This window comes from Manis javanica, chromosome 10 (assembly GCF_040802235.1).
Source record: "Manis javanica isolate MJ-LG chromosome 10, MJ_LKY, whole genome shotgun sequence".
Lineage (NCBI taxonomy): Eukaryota > Metazoa > Chordata > Mammalia > Pholidota > Manidae > Manis > Manis javanica.
In genome coordinates this window covers 76,932,238-76,959,268 of record NC_133165.1, presented here as the reverse complement: position 1 = coordinate 76,959,268, position 27,031 = coordinate 76,932,238, and the positions used below count along the sequence as shown (strand labels likewise).

At 34.1% G+C, this 27,031-nt stretch overlaps 1 protein-coding gene across 5 annotated transcripts in view; it reads left to right on the top strand.

Moving 5' to 3' along the window:
- Positions 1-26,049, top strand: part of SLC16A7 (solute carrier family 16 member 7) — a 171,694-nt gene extending 145,645 nt beyond the window's left edge. For all 5 annotated transcript variants that reach the window (XM_036991969.2, XM_036991970.2, XM_073213356.1 and 2 more), the window contains 3 exons: positions 9,263-9,406; positions 12,450-13,268; positions 16,454-26,049. In XM_036991969.2, coding sequence (XP_036847864.1) covers positions 9,263-9,406; positions 12,450-13,268; positions 16,454-16,722 — 1,232 coding nt within the window. In that variant the 3' untranslated portion in view covers positions 16,723-26,049. The remainder of the gene's footprint in view (positions 1-9,262; positions 9,407-12,449; positions 13,269-16,453) is intronic.
- Positions 26,050-27,031: the final 982 nt, after the last annotated feature.

Genomic DNA, 27,031 nt, shown 5'->3' with positions numbered 1-27,031 from the left:
TTCCCACTCATGTCTCATTGGCCAGGTTTGTGTCATAAGCCTAGCCCTAAATTATTCAATGCAGAGAAGAATGAGATTATTGTGATTGGCAGGGTTTGTAAATCAGGATTTACTCCCTCCTCCAAACAATTCTTTGGGTGCATGGCTGCACAGTGAAAAGCAGTCTCCAGCAAGGTATTCATGTTTTCCCAAAAGAAGAAGCAGGAGAAAATGGATACACAGTAAATAACCAAGAATATTAATCAAGTGAACACTAGTTTAAATATCAGTTATTATTTCTCTGACGGTGACTCTTTAGTGCCTGAAATAAGTGGAGAATACAAATCATTATTACTCTATAGCACTTTATAGTATACTAGAACTTATGTAAAAGGTGCAACAAAGAATACTAGGAGCACATTCTCTTACACCATGACCCTTGGATTCAGTACACACAGACCCACACACAAATACATCTGCACCTACACTATATACACAGTTAGATACTGTAATAGATCATTGCATGGATGTTGGGCAGTGGGTTTTACATCACTAGTTCATTATTTTGTTTGCTTAAGACCAGTCTTTACTCAAAAATAAAGCAAGGCACTCCAAAGAGTTAAGATAAAGGAAATCATTTAACACATCTCTAAGGTGACTTTAACTGAGCATATGTGTTGTATTTTTTGTTTTATATATGGTTTAGATACGAGAAAGGAACCAGCAGATGGAATATCCTCTCTAAAACCTTGTCTACTTTGATAAATACTGTTACTGTGTGTGGGGTAAACTGCAGAATTTCCAGAATCTCTTGACTGGCCTTAGGCCATTTACATATCAATAGGTATTTACTGCTGCAGCCTCTCTAGGCATTCTCTCTGCCCCTCCATTCCTGGCATGTAATTGGTCTGGCATCTGCCAGTCACCAAGGACCCACCAATGGAGTTGCTCCTGGAAGGGGTGGGCAGGAGGTAGAGAGCACGCTGTCGGGGCAGAGTGTGAGTAGTAGCCAGAGGAGACAGGGTGGGGCCTAGCTAGCAAATTCGAGCAATCTGTTAGAAATAAAAAGCCTTTCTTCCAACCTACACTGTACGTTGACTCATTTCAGTTTCACCAGTTTTATAGGGATTGGTTCCAGTTTGGGAATACCCTTTACCGCAGAGGTGATGGTGGCATCATGTGACAGTCTTAAATCAACTTTAAATAATTTGATGTACTGAAAGAAAAAGTAATTACTATCTGTATGAAATAAGTTGTCCTATGCCTAAGTAAATTATGAGTAACAGTATAGCTCTCTCCAAGAAGTGAAATTCTAATGACTAAAACAAATATGCAAGTATATATACCACAACATGTAATATTAATCTTAAGAAAGATAGGGACAAAGTACTATAGCATTTAAAAGGTTAGGTGATTATGTTAGATGGGCTCATGGACTGCATTGTGACCATGTTATTTTAAACTAATTTTGAAAAATAGATTGAGGGAAAGAATATAAAATTTCATATTTTATGTACAATAAAGTTTATGAGGGAAAAATATCCATGAATAGAAATGTATTTTAGCATCCTTTGGAAATAGTCATTTTGCTTATTAGTTGCCTGAGACAGATATGAATCTTGAATTTACAAATTGAATTTTCCTGACTGGTTAATGGAAATACATATATTTTAAGATACATTCTGAATTACATATCCACATTTCAAAATTCCTATTGAGATTAAACTATTCCAGTAGTTAATTGAGTATAATAAATTGGAAAAATGTCAAGATACTTTACATGTTCTGCTCGTTCATACTGAGAAAATTCTTTGAAACTAAACTTTCAAGCTTTAGAGAAAAAGAAAGTAGTAGATGTTAACTACTATTATTGTGAGATAGCATTCACAGATTTTATGAATTTTTAATTGATATTGAATTTTTTTCTATTATATATTAGGATGTCTTAGGATGCAAGTAGGGAAAAACTCAGCGGAATTGAATTTGGAAAAACTGGAAAATTCCAATAAGAAAGCTTTATGATGTAATATCACAGGAAGTCTGCAGGTGAGGTAGCTCCTGGTTTGGTTGATTTATTGGCTCTTTGAACAAATCAAAGGGTTGAGTACTTGCCTCATCTTCAAATACCCTTCGTGGTCCAGAGATGACCCTAGCATCTCCAGGCCTCACATTCTCATGAAAATACAGAGGCATTTTATTGCTTTATAAGACAGAAAATCCTTTTCCAGAAGACCTCAGAAAATGTACTCTATATAAATTGTCCCAAAATGCTCAAGTTAAAACGAGTACTTGGTAATTGGAATGGTTCTCTCATGATTGGCTGACAATACTTATGATTCACTCCCTAAGCCTGGGGCATCGCAGAAGAGATTATACCAAAATCAGGGCTCAGTTAGGGAGAAGGAAGAAGGCATGGCTCTTGGGTAGGCAGCCAACAGCTTCTGCAATAGAGTCTTATTTTTCCCATTTTCTTAAAAATTATTCCAGAGTACAGGAAATGCCAAGTATTAGGTCTGTGTAATGAAATATTAAATTTAAATTTTTATTTTAAAGAATGAGCATCATGCATGTGAAAAAGATTTAATCATTCCTCCCAGGAAAAATGGCACTTACAGGAATTATATATAGCTAGTTTAGGCAGTTAAGGCAGAGTGCATGAGCAATATTTAAAAGCTGTAACTTTGCACCTCAGTTTCCTTATGTATAAAATGGGAATGAAGTAATAGTGCAAACTTTTAGAGGTGTTGTAAAGATTTAATGTGATTTTTTTATGTGAAGAGTTTGGAAGCATGCCACATCCTCAAGAAATGTGATTTTTAATATTATGTAGCCATTGTGCCAGCCTTAAACAGCTGAAAATATTTTTCCTGGTTGAGAATCGTGTACCTATTAATACCAAGGAAGGGCTTGGCATTTCTGTCCTTAAGTATAGAGAATGATTACTTTCAAACCCTTTGAACTGTATTAATAGATTTTGTTAAGATGTCAGTTTGTCTGCTTTCCCACACCACCTCCCAGACAAAGAGCCATGTCATCCTTTTAAACACTGGTGATAATGCCAAGTTGGACCAATGTGTGGTTGAATGAGTACAGAAATGGAAAAAGTTCATGTAGAGAAAGGAAAAGATGAGGAAACATAAAATAATTATCTGCTCATTAAAGTTCCAGAACTTTTCTCACAACCAGGCTAATGGCAGAAGAATATTAAATAGATGGTATGGAAAATGATCTTTGGTTGAATAGCTGTATTTTAAAATAGCATTTATTACCTCATTAAGGTTTGGTAGCTTCATCTTTTGGAATAGTGAGAAGAAAATATATCTCTCAGGAGTACATATCTGCAGAGACCTGAATCTGATAAAATTAAACCATTTATATATAAAGAGGGGACCATTTCAAACAGAGGGGACAACAAATGCAAAGATGAGTTTGTATACCATGTCATCCCCCAGTCTGTATGCGTCAAGTATACCTACCATGTTAATCAGCCCCTTTCAGGATTTCTACAACTGTTCAAACAATTCATTCAGAGTCTTTGTATGCTTAAAATGCTAGCTGAATGCTGAATGAATGCACTATGAGTGTCTCCAGCTGATATAAAGCTTCATCTTTGTAGAACTGGATGAGCTTTAGTAAATCAAACTAGGTTAATTGCCATTGAGCAACATGCGAATTGATGATTTACTTGGGTAGCATTTATAGTTCCATCCTTGTTAAAGTAGTGCAATAGCTGATTCCTAATGATCAGGGCTGCTCCCCTCACGTGTGTCACTGACCTTAAATGAAAGATCACATGAAGAAAGAAACCTAATATATGTACAATTCTTAGCACACTACCTGCAAAGAGTAGTAACTCAGTAAATCTTGATAATAAGAATATATATGGCAACTACCTTCACAGAGCTTAGAATAGAATGTATGAACAAGGCAGAGAATAAATGTGTGTGTGCATGTATGTATGTGTGTGTGTGTTACCAACTGTAAATGCAACAGGTAGATTTTCAATCCCAACTTCAAGGCAGGGAGAAACCTCCAGCAAGCAAGTAGTTAATGAGGAGGATCCCATACTCTGGCCAAATTAAAGTAGCAACCGTTTTCTAATTCAAAAAAATCTCTTTGAAAATTCTTTCGAGTTTAGAAAGCCTCTGTCAGTAAGAAAAATACTGTGGTAGTAAACGCAGATAAATTTCTGTAATTGCAAACAACTTTCTCCCAGGACTGACTAGTGCTTTTTATCATTTGATTTGATGGGATAGCACATATACAAATTTGAAATAAAGCAAATGAAAAATAAATTATAGCAGTTTATCATTTCCTGTGTTAGTGTTTATGCTATGCATAAAAATTTTATATAGCTCAAATTGATAGTCAATTCCAATTCATGGTTTTAGATTGATCAAATGTATTTTATGAAATGTTCATTATATAACATATTCTCCAAATTTTCTCACTGCATTTATCATGTACTCATGCAATATACAAAAGAAATAAAAGCGAGCACTATGAGTTTATGATGACAGAAGAGAACAACAATATGCAAAAGAATAGATCAGTTCATATACATGTAGGCCTTACATTTAAAAAATATCTAACAAAATAAATTATCTGTTTATTACTCTATGCAAAACTCAAAATTACCAGAAGAAATACAGTATCGTAGTTGTATTCACAGTCTCCAAGACCATTCCATTTTGATGATTTACCATAAAGATTCACAGGACTTGACAATGTCTTCTTCGTGGCTATGATTTATTACAACAAAAAGATGCAAAAGAACATCAGAAAAGGAAAGAGGACACAGGATGAAATAACAGGAAACCAAATGCAGACCTCCCAGAGTCCTCTCCCAGTGGAATCACAGAGGACAGGCTTCCTCTTCCAGCTAAGAGCTGTGTGAAGTGTTGTCTACCAAGAAGCTCATTAGAGACTCGGGGCTTAAGGTTCCTGTTAGGTTGCTGGTCACGTAGGTATTATCTGTCTGGCATGTACCAAAATTCCAGACTCCCACAAGGAAAGTAGATATTCAGCATAAATCATCTTACTGGTAAAACAGTGTAGGCCCACTAAGCCACTCTACCAGTTAGGGAATGGTGGGAGCACTTCTGAAATCCAAGTTCCCACATGCCAGCCCAGAGCCACCCTCTCAAGCAGGCCTTTCTGAGGACAGTAGTCTTGGCCATGGTATGAACTCTTTCTGCACAGCATTTAAAAAAACATGTTTTATGTTCACATGACTCTGGGCTTATATCCACATTCTACCATTTACATTGATGTTGAACAAGTTATTTAAACACTTTTCATGACTGTTTCACCATCTGTTATATGGCCTTCATTAGGCAATTTTATTATCAGATTGTCCTGAAAATCACACTCTAATACTTGTACAATTCTTAGCACACTGCCTGCAAAGAGTAGTAACTCAGTAAATGTTGATGATAAGAATATATATGGCAACTATCTTCACAGAGCTTAGAATAGAATGTATGAACAAGGCAGAGAATAAATATGTGTGTGTGTGTGTGCATGCGTGTGTGTGTTACCAACTGTAAGTGCAACAGGTTTTAAGAATGGGCAAACACTTTGTAATTTATAAGAACCCACAAAAGCTTCTTTGCCAGAATAAGTATTCTTTTGCTAAGTGTTGTGGAGCTGCAACCGTAAAAGACAGAAGTAGGGGAAAGAAGCAGCTTTCAGATGACAAAGAAGTAACTGAAATATGAGTGACAACATTGTGTTCCTTACATTGTCCCCTGATGAAGCCCTTTACAGTTTTATAGCTAATACGAAAGTGGCTATTGTATTGACACTAAAAATTCTGAAATCGATGGAGAAACTGCATCAGAAGAAATTAGTGAGCTGGTGAGTCTGATTTAGATACAGTTTGATACTTTTTTGAATGTTTTTGACATATGACCTCATTAGTCTTGCACACCTTTTTTTTTTTAAACCTTTTGACAAGCAAACAGCACAAAACATTTTGGTGAACACTACCTTTGTTCTACTTAGATATGAGCTCAAATATAATTCTTAGCTGGTAGGAATTACCTTTTATGGTATGACTGATGACTAAACATCATGATTACTTGAAAACATGCTGAGTAAAAACATTCAAATGATTGATTGAATTAATAAATAAGGGAATGAGTGAGCTCAGAATATAATTAGGTCTAAGATTCATCAAGAAGGGACACTTGTGAGGCTAGCTCATGTTTGACAAATGCTTGTGATAAGAATTTACTTTTTCTCCTGAAACTTCATCTTTCCTGTTCAGACAGTAAACTAAGCTGCTTGTCAGTTGGAGAGAGGTATTGGGTAATGTTGTGTTTTATATCTAATATTTAGATGCCTCCTCAAGCTACTTTTAAGCACTTAGAAATTCTTTTACAAAATACATATATTTTATTCTGTATCATCATTTTAATTTTGATCTACAACTATTATAAAGTAGGGATACTTTATGATATTTTATAAGCATTTAATATTAAGGGGTGTGCAGCTTTATTTCTAAATCACTTATAAAGTATGTTTTTTTACTAGAAAAAGATTATAGATGAATTTTGTAAATGTATCTCTTACAAGATATCACTTCATTAAAATATATTATTTAAAATAAGATTACTTGTTAAAATTAGAGCTCCTGTTATTTATGACATTGTAGAAATTATCAATGCCTTCCCAAAAAACAAAATACCAACACCTCTTAGTGGCTACCTTTAATTAATTACAGTAGTGATTAAATGCCTTAATGTAGTTATTTCAACCTATGTGTATAATTATCTGCCATGCATGCAAGTTGTGATTCATAGTCTATGTTCAAATTTAAATTTTCACCTTTTAGGCAAACACATTTATAAAATGTAATAATCAGTTAGCCCATTTGTTATTTATCCAGCCACACATAGAAAATGCTATATATAGCATAAATGATACTGAGAAGAAATTATTAGTCCAAGAGATTGATAAATGCCTTTGAATTCATTCTGATAATTTATATGTATCAAAGCATCCTTCACAGTTTTTAAAATAACTTGTTGATAATTCCTTCCTCTGGGCTCTAATACATTGAGGATTATATTTGTGCTTTCATTATTTTATCCTTGGTGTGTGTCAATTAGCTTTATAGTAAGAGCTCAGGAAATAGTATCTTGTACTGGTTTAGGTTGAATTGAATTGAATTGGTTAAGTAATTTTAAGAAAGGGAATCCACTCCTACATTCAATACTTAATCAAAGCTAATCAATTTATTCTGATTCATTTTCTCACAAAGGCTTTTTGAATTTAGCTATGTGCTTTTGAATGAAAACGCTAATTTCCTAAATCATGTATGTAATATTATTATATTAACATATGCAAATGCACATATGTATGTATATATGTAATTGTGTACAATATTTTATATATGTGTATGTGTATGTATAATATATGTGTGTGATATATGTAAAACATGTATATATAAAAAACACATACATACATATATGTATAATTTATTCAGATGAGTTTTACCATATTAGGGACAGAATTCTATTCTTTTCAAATCATCATGTATAATTTTCACTGATTTTGTTTCCCCCAACCCTGTTCTTTTTATAGAGCTATCTTTCATGGGGTCCTTTTTAGTTTTATTTTGTTTGGTATTAAGTACAATATGTGGTATTTTATTCTTCAGTTCTTTTTCTAAAATTATGTGTTATTACCCATATTTTTTCAAAAGATATTGTGGAGTAATTTTAAATAGTCTTAGGCCATAAAGTTTTATTTCAAACTTATATTTAAAGAATAAAAATCACTATACTTGTAGGAAAGAATAGGCTGTACTGACAAATGCATCTCGATGTATTTTAAAAACTATTCATGTAAAAACTTGTAAGTACAGGCAACAGCACTTAGGAAATTTTTTAGTTATAGTATTAACTAAAAACCATTTTTTTCCCCTAGGCTAAATATTAGACTGAGAATTCTGACCTAATGTGCTATGTTTTCCTCAAAGCAGTGCTCCTAGTTTCAGATGAAATACAAATTTACGTTAAGAAAGAAATGTCAAATCAAACCATTTACACATTGGCAGGTCTCATTCAATAGCATGGATGTTAACTGAATCGAAGAGAGTGTCAGCTGTCAAGTCGCCCTGTTATTTTATGTTCACCACTAAAGTAAAAGAAATGCTTTGCTTAACATAAGAAGCAACAATTTATTAATATTTAGAACTTTCATTTTGTAATTATCAACAGCTTTTCTAGACATAAACATAGCTTATCTTACTCCTGAGTATTTTATACAGACACATACACATACTTTGGAAAATGTACATTAAATAAATGGAGTAAGTCATTCTGAAGACTTCTCCCCATCAATATCTGGCCCTTCTCAATCACTTTTTGTCAGAATCCTTGCTGTTCATGTTTCACACGTAAAATTATTCTCTTTACCAGTGAGATGTACCATTTTGTCTGATAATACCATCTAAACTGCTTCACGTACCCTGTAAGTTTTGATGCTGGTTCTCTCTTGACCTCACCTACATAGGTCAACAGAATATTATTCAGATGACAATCAGGGTTCATATTCAAAGTCTTTTTTTTTAAATAGTCCTTTAATTGTTTGATTAAAATGTAAGGTATTGCCATTGTCCAAACAAGCCACAGAAATAATAACCAAATTCAAGCATGCAGAAGCCATGATTAGCTCTACCTATGTCTGCCATCTGAGGAATGGGATGAAGGGACTATCCATACTATAATTTCAAATATGACATTTCTAGTATAATAAGCTATTAAAACAATTGGTGTCTAAGAATCAAAGAAATAAGGTATTAAGGAAAAATCACAGTGGGGTATAAAAAAATAAAATAATTTGAGCTCTAATAAAGGTCATTTATGTGTTTGTGCACACATTGTATTCTAGAAAATAAAAGTCTACCACAGACAAGTCATTTATATAATCCCCAGATTTTTGTTACATAAATGCACCTGCATTTTAAGATATTCAAATATTTTAGCTTATTTCCTGTTGAAAAACTTCCCCATCAAGTATTGAATGATTTTGGTCCTATCAAACTATATGTTAAGCACTTCTAATTTATTATTTTATGTGCTTTCATATATACATATATGATTAAAGATAACCAGATAACTGGAGAGTATTGAAAAGTCTTCATTATATTCAATATGAACTAAATATTTCTTTGATCATTAAAACATGCTTTCTCAACTTTGAAAATTAATAAATATTAAAAAGAATTAATGATGTAGCAACTGAATATTTCCTAATTTCTCCTCTTCCTCAGGTCCCATAAGCAGTGTGTTGGTGAATAAATATGGTAGCCGGCCCGTGGTGATGGCCGGAGGTTTGCTGTGTTGCGTGGGAATGGTCACAGCCTCTTTCAGTACCAGTGTAACAGAGCTTTACCTCACTGTGGGGTTCATTGGAGGTAAGTCAAGCTTTATTTTCAGTTTATTTTCTTCTTAGTTATTCTGTTGTTTGCAAAGCTCTGTGAGAAGCATAAACAACTGAATGTTATTACTGTTTTCTTTGAATGTTCTTTTTATATCAGATGCGCTCTTCAAGTATTTTCACCTAGTACGTTGAAATACTAGCTACAGAATGGCCAAACTCTTCTCAAGAAATGGAGAAAACGAGTTACCCGACATGTCACATGTGATGACATGCATGTCAAAAATAAACCAGCTTTGGTTTGTTTTTTTTGTTTAACCTTTTACTCTTCAGCTGGTTAAGGTGTTGCTGTAGACACACTTTCTGGCCTGTAAATAGCTTCATGTTTTTAAAAATTATTTTGCATTACTTACTACTACTGGAGTCTGACTTAATACTCCCAGTAGGTTAAAAATGGTGCCCAAAAGGTGTTTTTTAGATGCCCTGATTTAGCTTTAATAATATAATTGTTGTTGTCTGTGTCTAAATAGTGGTAGAACTCTGCATGCGTGTGCCTTCTTTTCCTTATGAAAGGATTCTGTTGTAAAGCTCTAGATGCCACTAAACACAGGTATTTTTAAATGACATACCATTCATTACTTGATCACAGTTGTTTCTCATGTGTAATGTCTTTTGACTCAAACTGAACTGAATATGTCCATTTGGAAAATACCATTTATATTTGCCTCAACAATAAATTTCATTCAACAAGTTACACTCAAAAAGTTTTAAGAAAAATTAGACTTCAATATATGAAGAAATTGAATCTTTTCCTTACGTCTACAGATAAAAAGAAAAATCCTCTTTTTAGAGAGCTTTAGGCCATTCTAAGCTTGTACTTACGTATCATTTAATGAAAAAAAATTAGATATATTAAAGCCTATAGTAATAGCGATGTTACAACCTATGGACAACTCTCTTCCCTTTTGATATGGTAAAACACCTTTGAACATTGTAAATGAGAATCTCTGTATAGCTAAGAGTTGTTATAATGGAGACAATGCCCTTTCCTTTGTTTAGAAATGCTGTGTATTGCATTTGACCATAGAAATCAGGCTGGGACTACAAGTGGATATTTTAGGGAAAAGATGATTTTTGCTATTACTCTTCCACAAATATCAACAGCATTATATGTTATTTCAACTTTAATTACATTCCTTTGGGTCTTGAGCTTTGATGCTTCCAGAGTCAACCATTAAATATACCTAGGAAGGGTCTATCTTGAGTCATTATCAGCTACTATATTTTGGTTATATATCTGAATCAGACAGGTTTAGTTTTTAAACCTGAGTCAGCACATATTAGCTGAATGATTATGGGTAAATTAATCTCCTTATGCCTCAGTTTGTTATCTTTAAAATGGAGGAAATGATATCTCTTTCCTTTGGGAGTTGTTGGAATGATTAATGTAAAAATTAAATATATAGTGCTTTACAGAGTGCCCAACATTTTGTTACTTTTAAATAAAAAAGTTTAATAATAATCACAATATCATTATATAACATCTTACAGTTCTGAAACTTACTAGATTTTGGCAAAACCTTTCTTGTGGTTATTGAGGGCATTGGAGCTCCAGAAATCTAAGTGTTTTGCCCACTAGTACTCATAGGTAAGTAGTTGAGGCAGATTCGGATCTTTTGATTTCAAGTCCTGTGACAGAATAGGACATAAATGGCTGTTATTTCCTTGGGAGAGCTTGAAATAACATCTGAAGGTAAAATTTCAAGTGACAGAATATAGGTGGGAGGGGGCAGGGGGCTGGGGCAGTTCTATAAGATAAAGAAATTTGAACTTCAGAACACAATTCCTGCGTTCTAACTGGGGTCCTTCCACTCACAGGCTGCTGCCCACTGCTGGTCAGTCTTGTTACTCATAAACTGAATCTAATTATACATAGTTCTGCATATCTCACCGGTGTGGCCGAGGTGGTTCAGAGAGCTTACTGCCCTGTTCCTCCAGAGTAACACTCCTTTATGTCAACTTTGGGGCCCCCCCAATTCCTAGAAAATATATGTTAAAGCTTTGCAGTAAGTATTTGTACTCGGAACTGAGTGTCCCAGAATCCAAATACTTAACCACTTTGCAATACTGTCCCAATTTACATAAATTGGGAAAAGCAGAAAAATCCTTATTTCTAGATCCCATTAAATAGTATAGAATAATGCCTAGTCTAAGGGGGAAAGAGCTAGTTTATAGAAATCAATTTTATGTACTTTTTAAACAAATGTCTTCATTACTATTGCCAAAATAGTACCTTGGCAAGCTACCAGAAGCAATTCATCTCTCAAAGGTGACCTCAGCACTGCCCAGGAGTTCCCTAGACAGTAGGAACTTCTGACTCAAAAAAAAATAGGCTTTACTCCCTGAAATAAGAATATTTTTCAAGCAAAAATGTTATTTACTTTTTAGTTAACGCGCATGTGCATCTATATTCATGAAATGTGGAATGTGAGTGATGTAGAGCATGAAATTAAAGGCAGGAGTCTATTCCTCTTTTTTTATTATTTGCATGATTTTGAACAAACTATCTGTGGAGAAACCTAAGATTGCTTATATATGACCTCCTTGTTTGTCTGTTCACTCTGCTCAACTTATAAAAAAATTACTTACATTTTAAATGCACTCTCCCGCAAGGAAGAAATATATTCTATAGATGGGTATATAAATATATATGTTTATGTATATAAATATAGATATATAGAGATTAATTTATCTGTGGAATTAAGTGACTATAATAAAGAACTAATAATTGTGTCCTACTTTCAGCCTAGTCTATCAACATCTGTAGAAGCTCTTGGTGTTTTATGTTTGTGCTTTAAAATGAAAGGAATATGAACCTGTTAGACAGTTGAAGAGTCTGGTTAGGAGAACCTTTCTGTTTATGTGCGATTCTCTTGATATTTATAATCATCAAAAATGACTACCTGTTGTTGCACTTTCAGCCTGCCTTCCCCACCTGAATGTACATTTTGAAGAGTAATTTATTTTGTGAGTGGCCTAATGTATTTATGTTTTTCTTCCTTTTGTTTTGTTCTTTCTAGGTTTAGGGCTAGCCTTCAACCTGCAGCCTGCCTTAACGATCATTGGCAAATACTTCTATAAGAAACGACCCGTGGCGAATGGACTCGCCATGGCAGGAAGTCCTGTTTTCTTAAGTACATTGGCTCCTTTCAATCAGTTCCTTTTTAATACTTTTGGCTGGAAAGGAAGCTTCTTGATTTTGGGAGGTATACTGTTGAACGCCTGTGTGGCTGGGGCCCTCATGAGACCCATTGGACCCAAACAAACTACTATCAAGCCTCAAAATAAGGTTGTCATGAGAGCAGATGATTCAGATGTGCAAAAAAGCCATAAGAAGAAGTCACTATGGGACAAAATTAATAAATATTTAGATTTCTCCCTTTTTAAGCATAGGGGATTTCTGATATACTTATCTGGAAATGTCATTATGTTTCTAGGGTTTTTTGCCCCCATCATATTCTTGGCTCCTTATGCTAAAGACAAGGGAATCGATGAATATTCAGCAGCTTTCTTGCTGTCTGTTATGGCTTTTGTTGATATGTTTGCTAGGCCTTCTGTAGGATTTATCGCAAACTCCAAATTTATCCGACCCCGAATCCAGTACTTCTTCAGTTTGGCAGTCATGTTCAATGGCGTGTGTCATCTCCTGTGCCCGCTGGCAGAGGACTACACGAGCCTGGTGATATATGCTATATTTTTTGGCCTTGGATTTGGGAGTGTTAGCAGTGTCCTCTTCGAAACGCTCATGGACCTTGTCGGTGCACAAAGGTTTTCCAGTGCAGTGGGACTTGTCACCATTGTGGAATGTTGTCCAGTTCTTCTTGGCCCTCCTCTTGCTGGTAAGGGTAATTTCCATCAAGGACAGCAAAAAGTGTAAAATTGGTAGGCATTCACCAGGATCTTCCTGGTAGTGCATAATGGGGTCTGTTAAAATACATACCAATATCCTGAAAGACTGGGTATATTAGGTTTTATTATATAATTTACAATCTCATATTTAGTCCATTTTAGACATAAATTTATTTCAGAGCCTGGACCTATGAACTTAAAAATTTAAATGAGATAATTAGCAGCATAGTTTTTAGGTTTTTACCCATATCAGTTACTTGGTGCTTTTAATCATAAAAATAAAGTGACTCTTTTTTTTAAATCATTGGTGAACAGACTTCTGTTTATATTAAAATGAGTCAATAATATAAAAGAATGTTCTCAGGAGGTCAGAATCTATTTTATTAGTGGAATACATTGGCTGTATTAATAAGGAACCTGTTACATGCTTAAGGAAGGATTAGTTTTATAGTATCACGAATAGGAATATGTGAATATCTGTATGTTTTGTGTATTTATATATATATATATATATATATATATATATATATATAAATGGGTTCTGTGTATGTTTCTAATGCAAGAATGAAGAGAAATTCAAGGTCATTTTTTGATCAGCTACTTAGATTCCATATTTGTAAATTATAAAGCTTACCTTTAGATTTTAAAATTTGAAATGTTTTCAGTCATGCCTATGAAAGTATCTATACTAAATTACCCAGTAACAAGACTGGTAAGGACACATGCATAAGCTCATTTTTGAAGATAAGGCTTTGTTTAGTCTTTGACTTTAATGTCATAAGTATTAAGTGCTTTTGCAGTCCAGTCTTTTCCAGTAACCATTGAACATTGTTTTGGTTAATACTAAACTTAGATTGCTGAAACTCTTGTCCTGCTCCCTGGTGGTCACAGTAACTGCCTGGCTAAATGTAAATGTTTACATGCCTTTAAGTCAGTTTTTAAACTGTTTCCTACATGTCGCCAAGGAATTATTTTGAAAAGTGGGAAAATTTATGTTTACTTTGTTAGTCTTAAGTCATCATTGACCTTTCTCACCTTTTGTTTTTTCATTTGGTCAGAAATGAGTGCAGTCGTTGAGTTTTCTGTCCACCAGGGTGATAGCCCTGTCAACGTGGATGTACCATGGCTGCAAAATAATTTTCCATTAAAAGTGAAAGCCCCAGAGGGTCTCATTTATCAGCCAATTGATTTTGATATATAAGACAAGGACAACTGGCCTATCTTTTCAAACAGAATTTGTTTTGCCAAGTGGGTTTTAGAAGCCTATTCATGAGCAATAAAATTCCAAGTATCAATAGAGAAAATTGTATTTCACCAACCATAGGGGGATGAAAACAAATTGAGTCGGGTCAACAGAGTGAATGGGCTCTAAGGATTGATATGAAGGAATCCAATTTGGCCAACTCAACCTGTGCTGAGAGTCTATATTAATGATATTTACATCAGTTTCAGTGTCCCTCAATGCTTACATGCTAATGTTTCAAACCATTGTACCTGCAGTGACAATGGCAATAATTGGTCTGGGGAACCTCGTTGAAGTTCTCAGGCTGTAGACAGCTGTAATACATCCATTGTTGTCATCCTGTTTCTGCCTCCTGCTACCCTTGACACTCCTTGACTTTTAGACACTCCTGGCTTCTCTTCTCTAGCATTAGGTCACTGCTAGAATGGCATCTGGCAGAAAGTAGGCACCCAGTGAGCACTTCTGAATGAATGGATATTGTTGTTATTCTTAAACAGTTGCTGATGCTGATGATCTTGTTAGTAGAACAGTGTAATATAGGTACAGTGTGATTTTTAGTTTTGTTTCAGCCCATACTTTCACTGCTGCACTCATGAAAGCTAAAGCTTTAGTTGTAGAAATCATATGTGGTTTCTTGATGATGCTAAAAAATTCCCAAAGCATGTAGCAAATACATTGATATGGCAGCCAAAATGATATTAACTCTGATGGGGCCATACACCTACTGGTTATGTATTTAGAAGTGTAACAATCACTGTTTGACTAGAAATGTTTGACTCCAGTTTGAAGGGAAAATTGGATTATGCAATTTTTGTTATGTTTATGGATGTGTCATACTGAATCAAACAATCCTATTCCACCATTTACCTAATTAAAACAGAGAACTTTGCTCACATAGATCATTTCACAAGTAGCTAAATTGAATACTTAGCCACTGACTAGATGCTAGTCAGAATGATAGACATTCTGACTAAACAGACAAATCTATAACAGAATCACCTGGAATAGGCATGTGATTAAATAATACAGATTTGTGTACACTACATCTTGCTGATAATAATTATTGTAAAGAATTAGATGCCTGCAGAAGCAAGAGGCAAAGCTAAGCATAGAGTGAAACATTTTCAAAAGTCAGTAAACCTTCAGATCATACAGCAGCAAGCTAGTTTTTAAGTGTTCCTGATAATCAAATGGAATAAGTACTTCCTGATTGGTTTGGCCCTTATAATCTAGATTGAGATAATGTAAAAAATTGTGATTAGCCCATAAAGTGACATGACACTTAACCAAGAGGTCTGTTGAAGCCATTCTGTAGAGTAGTTAAGAATATGGGATTCAGACAGACCTTGATTAGAGTTCATATTCTGCCACTCATTCACAAGGTAACCATGGTCAAATTATAAGGATTAAATGAGATTATTAGAAATAAAGTGTTTAGCTAGTACTGGGCACAGAGAAACCATTTAGTAAATTTTGCCCTGTCAGGAACCTTATAAAAAGCCTTTGGGTCTGTCCTAAATAATGTAGTTTTCCCTTTATTGGTAAGTTGTGAAGCGTGGAAATAATGAAGCAATTAAAATGTATATATGTAAATAAATAGATATATCTAATTCTACATATATAGATACGAAAATGTATCTCACACATGTGTATTTGTGAATTTATATACCTACTTTGCCTTAGTTGTACATTTTTATTCAAGGCAATAATTTTAAATTTAATATTCTGGTAATGTAGTTGCATGTGCCTATGCTTGCCTTTTCTGTGCATATAGAAATCATAGTTTAGATTTTTTTTTCTTTGTTAAAGTCTCATTTGATATTAAGTTAAATAGGAACTAGGTACACACTTTGTGGGAGACTTTATTTGAATATTTTATCATTTTATGGCTATTTTACTATGCTATCTTAAAAGATGTTCTTTGTCTCTTAGGCAAATTGGTGGATGAAACTGGACAATATAAATACATGTATCTGGCCTGTGGATCTATTGTGTTCATATCAAGCGTTTGGCTGCTTATTGGCAATGCTATAAACTATAGATTGCTGGCCAAAGAAAAGAATTTGGAACAAGCGAAGAAGAAAATGAACAAAACTGAGTGCAAAGAATCTGAACCGTTGAACAAATCTGAACATCATGATGATAATGTCCAAAATATGAGACCAAGGAGTAGTCTTTCAGAGAGAGAAACTAATATTTAGCAAGAGTCACATCGCTGATCTCAGTGTTTATGACTTTCTTATGAGTATTTTTTTTTCCAAAATATTGGAAAGGTTTTTAATTGAGATGTGGAGTCATCATTAAGGATGGAGATGAGATTTTCCTCAGTGGCAAATGTTAAATAAGTTTGCTTTTTAAAATTTATCTGGGCAGTTAAATTTTGAGACTATGCATATAAAGAATCCATGCAATGGGTTTATTACCATACATGACTCCGCTTGTGGTGATTAAAATCATTTTTAGTCTTCCAGTGAGTCCAGATTTAATTACAGAGATCTAAATCCCTTATCTCTGGTTTAAGTAGTAGAAGTAGTATGTTTAACCCCATAAGAAAGCCCTCTCCATATTTCATTTTTTATTTGATATTTAAATATAAAATGGAAATGAAGGAAAATAAATTTTTCCCTTTTGCATGTATGTGTGCCCAAAACACACACACATTCTCATTCTCACATACTCACATGCACACAGAGCATCTGGAAAACAAAAGACAAATATGTCAAAAAATATTTACCACTGTACTTTTCATTTTACTGTAAATCCATGGAGAAAATAGAAATGTGTATCTGCATACTACTTTATAAGTGGATTTTATAAAGATAAGAACATGGGTGAAGATTAAGATGATCTTAATTTGAAAATGTAACTAACTGTTGTAAAAAGAACATTTCCATATACCAAGTAAGTCTGAAAAAAAGAAAAAAACTCCATTTTAGACTATTATCTCTGAGCACTGTTATGTTTGATCAATCCATGAACATGATTTCTTTAAGGGGGGCCATTAGTACCTGGTGCTAGAGAACAAAGCCCTCAAATAATTTTCAAAATTCTTACCTAATATGTAAATCAAATTAAAAGCCTAAATGGCTCCTAGCAATGAGCTATATGCATTGATTTTTAAAAGATTTTAGTTAGTAATCCAGAAAGTAATACCAGGGACTTCTTTTAATCAGAACTCAATCCAGACTCATTGTCACACTGAGACATCATAGTGGAATCAACCACAATCCTGATTGGCAGGCTTACAAATAGACCTAATTCTAACTTTTCACAGCTCATAGCCAGTGATCAGAGGATTATTGTTATAAGTAATCCATCTGAGTAAAGCTTACTAAAAGTAGGAGGTGCTTATAACGAGCCTTCTATGCTCCCTCATTTTCCTCTCCTCCCCAAAATGCAAAAGCAAAAAGCAAACCCCAGTAGGCGTTTTACTCAGCCACTAAAAATGCTTCATATTATAGGAATACCAGCACTTGAAGAGTCTGCCCTCTACTGGTTAGACTTCCTGCTTCCTGTGAATACAACTAAACCAGGAGATGAGAAATAAACACTTGTAAACTGGAAGCTGTGTGTGACTTGGTATACACTTGGGAAGTGTAGGTATGGTTTATAATACATTAGCAAGAAGTTTTCTATGTTGCAGCCCAGGTTAATTGAGCAGTTTCTCATTTTCATAATTATGTGAAAACACCTAGAATCTGAATCACTCTTGAATCTAGAGGCATATGATAGTTCTGTGTGTTCAAAACCATTTTGAGTGATAAAGTATTTTTAAATAAGAAATACTGTGTGCATTATGGCTCGATTTGTGAGTTTTTACACCTATACATCAGAGGTTTAAGATCGTGATTAATGAAAAGCATTTAGTGCTTGATTACTGAAGTGATGTCCCTCTTTAAGATATCAAAAGGAATTTTTTTTATTGCAGTAGAGGCCAGTGCTCTTCATATTTCCTAGAAAATTATACCTGAATACCAAGCTTTTGTGATGTTTAACATTAGGGAATTGATTTGTAAAATTTATGCACTGTTTAAGCATGTGGCTCATCCATAGGAAGCTATATAAAATTTCATTTTTCATTTAACATTCCCTTTTTTAAATTTGAAGAGGTATTTGCATTTTTTAAATATTAGATAAAACAATATGTGCCAAACCATAGGTGAACAAATCAAGAAAAATGTGGCAGTATTGGCTGTTTTTAATTTAATTTCACCCAATGTTCAGTCTTGAATGAGCTGTTTTCATTATTAGTGTTTTTGTATCCATCCGTAACTCATCACAAGAAATGTGGCATCATAAATTATGTACTAAGTCTCCAATCTTAAACATTTCCAGAAAATGTACTGAATTCTTTGAAAATACATATTTAAATTAATATAGCTATCAGACCCCAGGAGGAAATTAAACAACAAAGTAATTTTCAAGGGGCGTTAGGACTAAGGCTGCAGTCCCTTTTAACACATGCTGGTAGAGACACGCTGGTGGATACGTTCCAGTGACTCCTTCCATAGAAGGACATTTATTTTCTCGTGAGTTTCTTGTTAAGTCAAAACTAATTTGTATTTGTTCTTTTGCTCTCTGGTCATCTTCATTAACTTTTCATTTCTAACACTGATTATCTTAAATTATTAAAAAATAAAAGGGAAGTGAAATTGCACATTCAAAGCACATGAGGAGACGTATACAGCAATGCCTGGCATAGCACTATACAAAGCTACAGATCACACACATAATTCCCATACATAAATGTTGAAAATTAAATTAGAACACACTTGAAACAGTGTTGTAGGCCCACATACGGTATTCAAAATTGTTCCAAGGGAAAATTAATTTTCTAGGTGTTCACTTTTCCTTGCAGTTGTTAGAATATATGCTATTTGAACAGAATCTTTCAAAGGTTGAGAAGAAATTATCAGCCTAGAACACTAATTATTATGTAGTCACATAAATGGAGGAGGAAGTACAGTTAACATCTGTGTCTGCAACAATTGGTGTAGAACATATTTCTTCCCCAAGGGACTAACAGGTTTTCGATGTTCAAGAAATCATAGTAAGATCAGAACATACCATCAATATCCCTTTTAGTCCCATTCCTCCATTATGGAATTGTACAGAAGGAAGATTATCATAAACAAGGGTACTGAAATAATTTGTGATCACTGGCTAGTGTATTTTTCTGTTTGTGATGAATAAGCCCCCAGTATGTCTCACCATTTAACCTTAAATATGCCTACACTGGTTAATGAACAGAATATTGGGTATAGACTTGTCCTGGCCTATTATTCCCACCCTCTTTTCCGATCCTTTTTGGATTCAGTCAACACACTGAGAGGCAGTGGATCAGGCTGTTAGTGTATGTCACCTTGGAGACTATGTTTTCTCAGTGTAAACTCACGGCTCATCAGTTTCATTCACCCACTTTATCTCATACCACCCCCACCCCAGACACTAGGAAGTAAGTAAAATAACTAGGTTTGATATATTTGACTATGCACTTTTAAAAAATTGTTATTTTTTTACTCATTTTTCTCTGGCTGCACATGACAATCAAGTTTGAAAAAAAAAATGGATGATGTAAATGTCAGTTTTTATATTGAGGTTGTAGGATGTAGTGATATCCTTAACCAGTTAGTTGGAATATTTCCCATCCAAAAACACCTCAAAAAAAAAGCTCTCATTTGTATCATGTTTCAGATTTTTAATAAAATACAAAGTCATGATTGTTAGGCTCAATTTAATGCAAAAGGAGAAGGGAACTAATATTTATGTGTCATGTATTTTGCCTACATACTACTTTTTGATATTCAAACCAATCGTGTGGAGGCTGTTGGCCTCATGTAATAATTGAAACAAAACAAAAAACGCATGCAAAGAAGTTCAGCGAATTATCCAAAGTTAAAAGCTAGTGTGTGGGAGAACCAGAACAAAAACTCAGGTTTATATAAAAACAGGAAAAACCCCTGGGGTATCACTACCATGTTGCTTCCCTGTAGAAACTGTAGAAGCGAAAGTAGATAAAATACAGATATGAAAAAATTAAACCCTATATGGTGAATCAATTAGGCTTAATAGCAATTTGCATTGATTTATTCAGTGTTTATTAATGACTGCATTTTCTGTAACCTGAATATATAATTTCAGGTTGCCTGCTTTTCTAGCCAATGCAAATTATCCCATCTAATGGTAATGATTATATAATAGCCATGATTGTTTTAATGTGACTTTTTCATAAGAATAACGATATGCTTATATGACTCAGGCCTAATGTGTTTTCCCTGAGGTTGGATTTAGAAGAAAAATGTTATTTTCTTTATGGATAAGTAATTCCCATTTTGGTTGCTACGGATTATGATTCGAAATAAAAAGTACTTACTATGAAACTTTATATTCGTAACTATAATGAGTCCCATATAGAGGATTGTCCCAAACTACCACAAATGTTTTTAAAGTTTGTGAGATACAAATGCTTTGGTTCATCTGTACAATATATATTAACTTTCATCATTTAATACAAACTCCCCCTACACCCTAACTCATTTTTCACGTGTCCAGAGCATCTGTATTTCCATCCTCCTTTCTGTCCACTTGTTGTATAGAGGCAACACATGCCACTGCCTTTGTCCTGTCCCTCTAGACTTGTCACATCCTTAGAATATTGTTCTCCTTAGCTCTGTTTCAGAATGTACACTTCTAATGTTTTATGTGTATCACAGAGTCACTCGTGCTGCATCTGGCCTTATTTGTGATTTGCAGGAATGGCTGTATTCCTGGAGTCAACCCTATATACTCTTGGCCACCACCACTCATCTTCACAAACAAGGGAACCCGTGTTACTTTAGGATCAATTGAGGTTTCCTAGACAAGGAAGCGTGCTTATATTCTACAAGACTGTTTATTATTATGAGTCTTCCTTATGCATGATAAATATACAATTGAATATGATTTTTAAGAATATAGAAAAATTGATCTTCCTGTCATTGGCACTTGCTATCTGTGGATCTTTCTAATTTTCTTGACGTATCACAACTTGGAGAAACAAAGCTTACCCATCACAGCATAGCACCATTACAAACCCTCCTGTAGGCTCTTCCAGTGTGGTGGCATCATATCAACTAGATTCCTTACCACAACAATTCACAGTACCAAAGAGCATTAAAATGACAGATAAAAAGTGAAATTACAGTCTTTATTCATCTCACTTTTTTTTTTTTTTTGGTTTTGATTTCTGCATACCCATGTGCATGGTCTCATGTTTGAGAATGCACTTAAAAACTAGAAGGCCAATTATCAATAATTATAATGCTTGTATAACCAGAATTATAAACTCTCCTTGTTGACAACTGAAAATAAATAATTTGCTGAGCTCACTTCTTTTTTGCAGTTCAGATTTTCTCTTCTTTGCAATCAACTGTCCACTGAGTTTCTCTACAAGGTGCTGTGATCTGTGATTTATTTTAGTCTTCTCTCTCCTACTGCTTTTCACTTTCATTTATTGCAGTTCATGAAAGAAGTACAGCATTGAGAATCACAATTTTAGGTCTCTGCCTTAAGTGGAAAAATAATATTGCAAAAAAGAATTTTTGAGTTTAGTGGAGCATGTGGGAATATTTTTAGACCAAACTGTTTTTCCCACCCCAATCCTGTGCTTTACCTCCTACCTTCCTTTTTTTTTCTTTTTTTCCTATAATTATTTTTAAAAAATATTTCCCTCTCATTGTTTTCACAAAGTCTAGGTCTTCTTCAAAATTTTTTCATCTAATTATGGACATTCTTAGCACAGAATTTTTGCTTCTTTAGCAGGCTTTCTTATGCTTCAATTTGCATGAGCTCCATGATTTTCACTCTTCATACATAAATGTTAATAAGATTAGTAATATTCAGGAGTATTTTCTTAGGCAGTTATTCCATGATCATAAATTCAATGCCATTTCAGCAAATATTTTTTCTTCACATGGCAAAATAAGCTTTTTTGTTTCCTTATTTTTAACTCAAACATGTCAAGGTAAGTTAGAAAACCTGTGGATGAGAACACTCATACTCAATATTCTATTAGGGCTTAAGTTGATAAATGCTGTTCAGATGAACAGAATAGTGGGATTCTTATGTGAATTTCAGGGTGAGATGTTAAAACATATTCTGACTAAGCCTTTCATTCTGGATTTGTTGTTTTTCGTATTCATCTAAAATGTTTTTTAAGTTAGACCCACCTTATACAGCTTGGTCATTAGAGTAAAAATTTTGACATACTACTTAATAGACTTTATTTTTCTACCATATGCTTTCTATTTTTAACTAAAGAATATTTCTGAATTTAGGGAGAAAGGACATGTGAATTAAAATGTTTGTTTTCTAAGCGTTAGATGTAATTGCAATTTAACTTGTATTGCATTTTGTTTCTGATGTATTTGTGTATCAAAAGATAGACTTAAATAATTCATTTGAGCATCTCAAACATCTACATTAGGTTTGTTAGATACCCACATTTTTACAGAATAAGACTAGAACAGGTTAGGGGTTTTGCCTAAACATGTATCTGTCCTTCGAGTAAATACAGGGTTGGAAATTGTACCTAGGTCTTTTGACCCCTAACCCATTTTTTTCTCCATTTCAGTACATAAACCATCCTATTTGTAATCATGAACTTTATAGAGTGAATACATATTTTCCTGGAAACACTCTAACCCTACTTGATAAAATCTTTATTGTCAAAATGAATATATTTCTCCTAACTGAATCATACTTTGCAGAATCATACTTGTAAACTTAATTTGAAGAATAATTGCTGATTTCCACAGCAGGTAATTCCAAGTTGAACCTAATAACTAGTAGGATTTTGCACAATATATGTTGCTGTAGCAATATCTAAGTCATTTAAAAAAATACCAATAATGTGTTTATAGAATCCATGTGACAGTATTCCATTAATTCCATTTTTTTGCCTATGCTTATATTTTATTTTAGAAGCATCATTTACTTGTTTCCTAGAATAATGCCAGAGTACAGAACACACAGTACAAGTTTTTTACATTATTAAGTCATATGCAAGAAATGATGCCATCATATAACCTTAAGGAGAACACCCCCAAAATATTTCTTGATCCTAAGAAACTGAAGATGGTTAAAATTGTTAGGATAAGATCTAGCTAAAAAACTCTTGCTTGTTAAAAGGTCATTCTATGTAATTAACACTGAAACCTGTAACAGGTGCCTGGCAACAGGAAAACTAGAGTTTCGTCTATCTTAGAGATACCATCTACCTCCATCCCCATCTTATTGAGATATTCTATCTGGATTTATCCCTTTAGATTCCCTTCCAGAAAAGACAACAAGTCACTTCTAAATAAAAGATCCCTGGTGAAGGAAAGTAGGTGCCTGTAGGCATTCACTCTGTAAAAAGTGTAAAAGCAGTAATCTATTCAGTATTTGTTGGCTTAGTTCATCAAGGATATTTACCCGAAGAAAACACCTTAATAAAAGTTTGGATAAACTGATGCATCACAGTAAAATCTTCAGTGAACAGGGTCCTAAACCCATTGGCAGTCGGTGATGTTTGGTTAGACTCAGCCCAGGTGGCAATGCCCTTACTGTCTCTGTCATGCGTTGTGGCAAGCCCTAGTGGCGTGAGTGTATCAGCGAAATATAAGGTCCCTTTGTGATGATATAGGTGAGGTTGCACGTTACTTAAATATGTGTCGACTAAAGAAGTTACCATGTTGAAGATGGAGGAGCAGGACCTTTCCAAATATTTGCTAAAATTTACATTTGAATTGAAACTTTTTATTTAAAAGCCCTTCCCTCCAAAGATTTTAGACTAGTGTGTAGGTTAATATTTCCTAGAATGAACAATTCCCCATTTGGGGGGAATTTTTGAAAACATTTTATTTACTACTAAGACTGATTTGATAAGTCTCTTTTATCCCATTATTACATTTGGGAAAATGTCAAAAGTCAGATTATTGTGATAAAAGTTACACATGATGACAGATTGCTAACAAGACATATATAAGACATTCCTTGGCAATAGCCACACCTAGCTACTTTTTCCAAGAATTATTCAGGGATTGGATTGGGAGGTAGAATTATTTTTAAATATAATTATATCTTAGGCTATATTTTTACAATTTTTAAGTGAAAAAAAATCTACATATAGTTGCTTTGTTCCATAGGCATCTTAAAGACCAAGTGATCATCCTATCACGATGTACCAGCTATGATCGCTGTGATAGTGAAATAAAGACTAGGGTGGCTCTGCTTAACACTAAGCTGATCCAGTTAGTTGTTTTTACATGTACATATTTCATTTTTCAAAATATCAAATTAAGGTATAAACCAGTTGAAATGCCTGTCCAAGTTTGAAAATACAAAAACCCTCTTCTTTTTGCCTTCTTACAGATGAATGTACTTAAAGTGATTGTGATTTAGTCTTGGAATATCTATTTCTGTAAGTTTTCCACATATGCTCTGAACTTGGCAATAAAACATGGAAAAAATTAACTGAAAAGGAAAGATCTGCAATTTTCATATGAGTACATGTTTTGTTTTAATGAACCATAAGTAGATTTATTTAAATCAGGAATATATTATATTGATCATTTTAAAAGTATATTCAGTTCAATATGTTCCTACTTTACTTTTAAGCAAACTTGTTTGACTACTGAATCATTTACCACTTACCTTTAATTTATGCTGTCTGTGTTGTAGTTTCTAAGTTTCACTACATAACTAATTTGAAACCAAATATCGAATTCCTCAATGGGAATACATATTGTGCCTGTGGTTTTGAATGTATTGTCAAGTTCATCTCTTTCTTACTAGACTGTGAGCTCCTTGTGGACAAGGACATAGTATTAGTTTATGGTAACAGCTTTAATGCTTGGCAAAGTGCCAAGCAGAGAATAATTCTTTTATTGAATTCTACAGTATTCTGTGACACAGGTTGAATGTATATTAGAGGAGTTTGCTGGCTAGTTTTCAAATTACAAAGTAGAAAACAAACACCTGTCGTATTTTCTTTATCTTAAAATTTAAAGATCTTGAACATTTCAATTTTATATTCTCAGTAAACATTCTATGCAAATGTTGAAATATGCAGCAGCTGAACTTTATGGTGCATATTAACTAGTTTTATTTTCTGTACAGAATCAGAAATGCTAGTTAGAATTCCTGGAAATAAATGTTAACAATCATTTTATTGACCGAAGGTGCTACTTATTTTCCAATTGACATTCATCACGAGCTCTCCTGTCTGCTAAGATTTCTTTCTTTTTTTTGGCAGGAGCAGGCAGGCAGAGGAGTACCAAAAAAATTAGAATATTCTTTTTTCTGAATTATGCAGTTTAGCACTGTATGTGTTCCTTTGTACTCTTATCATTGTATTTTAATTATCATTTCTTATTGCTCACTAATTTTTATTGCAAGCCTATGCTGTTTCTTAGGAAGTATATGCATATATATTTATATAATATGTAAGAAAAAAAACTGTACTGCTTGTTAAAGTGACAAATAAATGTTCATGTTAAATTTTGAAATCTACACTCCTTTTTTTTAAAGACCACTAAATGCTATTCTGTGCTGAGCTGATCAAAATATAATTTCCAACATCAGCTCAACTGTGAGGGCATTACATTTTCTGAGTGGACGTAACTGAATGTCAGTGAAAGTCAGACACAGCCAAAAGACAAGCCATTCCTAAGGACTGAAATGAAAGTCTACTGCTGGTTCTTGTTTTTATTTTATTTTTATCAGTATGCAGTTCAGTGGATTTACACAGAAGGAACCACACTCAGCTCAAAGAGAACATTAGCTATATGACAATCGCCCCTCAAACCACTTCCCAGCCTGCTATCCCTCCTTTAACTTTTTAAAAATATAGACTATTTCTTAGAGCAGTTTTAGGTTAACAGCAAAATTGTGTAGAAAGCACAGGTGCCTCATACCCTGTCCCTCACACGTATAGCCTTCCACACTAGCAAAATCCCTTACCATAGTGGTACACGTGCTACAACAGAACCTGCACTGAGACATCTCTGTGACCCAAAGCCTGAAGTTCACATGGGGGTTCAGCTGGGGTTGTATATTGTATGGGTTTGGACAAATTTATGATGACCTGTATCCGCATTTATATTACCATACCGAATAGTTTCATCGCCTTAAAAATCCTTTCTGCTCTGTTCCAGCAGCCACTAATTTATTCCGGTCTCCAGTGTTTTGCCTTTTCTTGAATGTCATGTATTTGGAATCATACTCTATGTAGCCTTTCAAAGTATGTAGCTTTCTTTCACTTAGTAACATATACATAAGATTTCTCCATACTTTTTCAAGGCTTGAGAGTCCATTTTTTTTGGAGCCAACTGATAGTCCATTGTCTGGATGCACCACGGTGTGTCCATCCACTTACTGAAGGACATCATGGCAGCTTCCAAGTTTTGGGAATTATGAAAAAGCTGCAATAAACATACACATGCAGGTTTTAGTGTGAACTGGATCATATGGTAAGAGTATGGTAGGTTT